This window comes from Cebus imitator, unplaced genomic scaffold (assembly GCF_001604975.1).
Source record: "Cebus imitator isolate Cc_AM_T3 unplaced genomic scaffold, Cebus_imitator-1.0 Scaffold541, whole genome shotgun sequence".
NCBI classification, from domain to species: Eukaryota; Metazoa; Chordata; class Mammalia; order Primates; family Cebidae; genus Cebus; species Cebus imitator.
The window spans coordinates 264,482-266,850 of record NW_016107856.1 but is presented as its reverse complement, the minus strand read 5'-3'; the positions used below and the strand labels follow the sequence as shown (position 1 = coordinate 266,850).

General features: G+C 50.0%; 1 protein-coding gene across 4 annotated transcripts in view; it reads left to right on the top strand.

Moving 5' to 3' along the window:
- Positions 1-2,369, top strand: part of NECTIN4 (nectin cell adhesion molecule 4) — a 27,170-nt gene that overhangs the window by 1,002 nt on the left and 23,799 nt on the right. For all 4 annotated transcript variants that reach the window (XM_017515057.2, XM_037733637.1, XM_017515056.2 and 1 more), the window contains exon 2: positions 93-261. In XM_017515057.2, coding sequence (XP_017370546.2) covers positions 93-261 — 169 coding nt within the window. The remainder of the gene's footprint in view (positions 1-92; positions 262-2,369) is intronic.

Sequence of the window (2,369 nt, the reverse complement as noted above, 5' to 3'; positions counted from 1 at the left end):
ACACCCCCCCCACCCCCCGCAGACTTAGAAGTGAAGTGGGGGAAGAGTGAGAAAATGAGAAAAACAGACTCCTGCCCTTCCCTGATAGCCAGGTTCCCGATATTAACTCTGGCTCCCAGGACCCAGTGATGACTGAAGAGGCCCAGATGGAAGCTCACTGGTTTCAGTTGAAGGAGGAAATACAGACAGATTTTTTCCCTCCCAACATAGCTGGGGTGGGGCAAAAACAGGATCTGTGTCCTCTGGGACTGGGCTGTAAGTGTAAGTAATAACTGCCTCTTGTGGCCTTTGGTTTCTACACATCACCTTGCTCCCCATCATACCTGAGAAACTGAGACCATAGAGAGTGGCCGGGCAGGAGGATCACTTGAGGCCAGGAGTTCAAGACCAGCCTGGGTAACATAGCGAGACCCTGTCTCTACAAAAAGAAAAAAAGAGAGAGAGAGAGTGGCCAGGGGTGCAGTGAGGATGGGCATGTGATGCAGGGTCCAATAGCACAGCAATGCTTTCCCCTCCTCTTCCCAACTGTTGGTCCTCAGAGAACACAGCATGGGGACAGCATGGGCAGGAAAGGCACAGTTATAGAGACTGGAAGGTTACCAGGACCTGCTCCCTACCTGTACCTTAAAGCCAAGATTCAACAATAGCTTTGAAAGTCTGCCCTCCCAACTATAGCTTTCCCTGAGTATGACAGGCAGTGTTCTCAGTTTTCCAAAATCACAGTAAGAATCTCTAAAAAATCACTAACTTTTACTGTCCTTGGCTGAAATCTGAAAGTCAGTCTTCTCCCTCAGGCTTCTCACTGGCCAACTTCCCAACAGCTGGATTCGGATCTGTCACACTCCTAGGATTAGGCAAGGGCCTGCCTCAGGGGTGGGACAATTTTCCTTAAATCTTATTGGCCTGTATGTCCATTTTAGGCTCTTGCTTTTGCCTAAGTCTTTGGCTGTTCTGTCAGACTTATTTTCTGCCTCTCCTGGATAGAAATGGAAACTCCCCACCCCAAGGGCCTTTCCAACTCCTCTCTCCCAGCTGCCTCTCTCACTCTGAGTCCTTAGCAGTAGGCATCTTAGTTAGACATGGAGTTTGAACCTCACATACTCCCTGGCCGTACCCTCTCCAATTCTGTACCTAGATGCTTCCAGGTCCTCTAATAGCTGGAAGCATCTATCCATTGCTTTGCCAACCCGAGACCCTGGGAGAGGATCTACCTAGGACTCCTACCTTGTTAGGTTAGTTTGAACCAAATCTATATTTTGGAGGAGGGAGAACAGAAGCCAGAAAGAGAGTCACAGAGAGAAAGAAAGCAAACCAGCCAACTTGGACTTGTATGATACATGCCTCACACCGCGGGAGAGCATCTGCAGTGCACTATAAGGACCTTGTCAATGATTCACAAACTGAAAGGGCGTTAAGAGGAGTGAAAGGAGCCGGTGCGGTGGCTCGCGCCTGTAATCCCAGCACTTTGGGAGGCTGAGGTGGGTGGATCACGAGGTCAGGGGTTCAAGACCAGCCTGACCAACATGATGAAACCCCATCTCTACTTAAAACTACAAAAATTAGCCGGGCGTGGTGGCACGAACCTGTAATCCCAGCTACTTGGGAGGCTGAGGCAGGAGAAATGCTTGAACTCGGGAGGCGGAGGTTGCAGTGAGCCGAGAGCGTGCCATTGCATTCCAGCCTGGGTGACTAGGTGACAGAGCGAGACTCTCAAAAAAAAAAAAAAAAAAAGGTAAGTGAAAGGGAGAGGTGAGAGAAAATTCTGAGACACAGGGAGAAGGGCAGCCAGGGCTCTGGACTTGCCTTCACCTGCTAATAATATACAGGGACAACCTCTGTCCAGGCATGGGAGCGGGGACTGAATATCCTGAAGGTCTTCCAATCCTGATGTGACCTCTGACTTTGGCTTTGTCTCAGTCAGCCAAGGGTCTACGTTATCTCTAGCAAGCAAGCACCCAGCTTCCTACCTCACCTTAAATGTCTGTCCTAGCCCCAGATCTATGCCTCCTTGCCTCAAACCTTCACAAAGCTCTTACTCTGTCTTCTCTCTTCCTTGGCCCAATTTTCTGACCCTGGAACCATCTCTGGTTCTTAGCATTGTTCAGTACATACAGAAAACCAGCAACTGGGCTGGGTGTGTTGGCTCACGCCTGTAATTCCAACATTTTTGGGAGGCCAAGGTGGGTGGGTCACTTGAGGCCAGGAGTTCGAGACCAGCCTGGCCAATATGGCGAAACCCCATCTCTACTGAAAAAATAAAAAAATTAGCTGGGTGTAGTGGTGCATGCCTGTAGTCCCAGCTACTCTGTAGGCTGAGGCACGAGAATCATTTGAACCTGGGAGGCTGAGGTTGCGGTGAGCCGAGATCG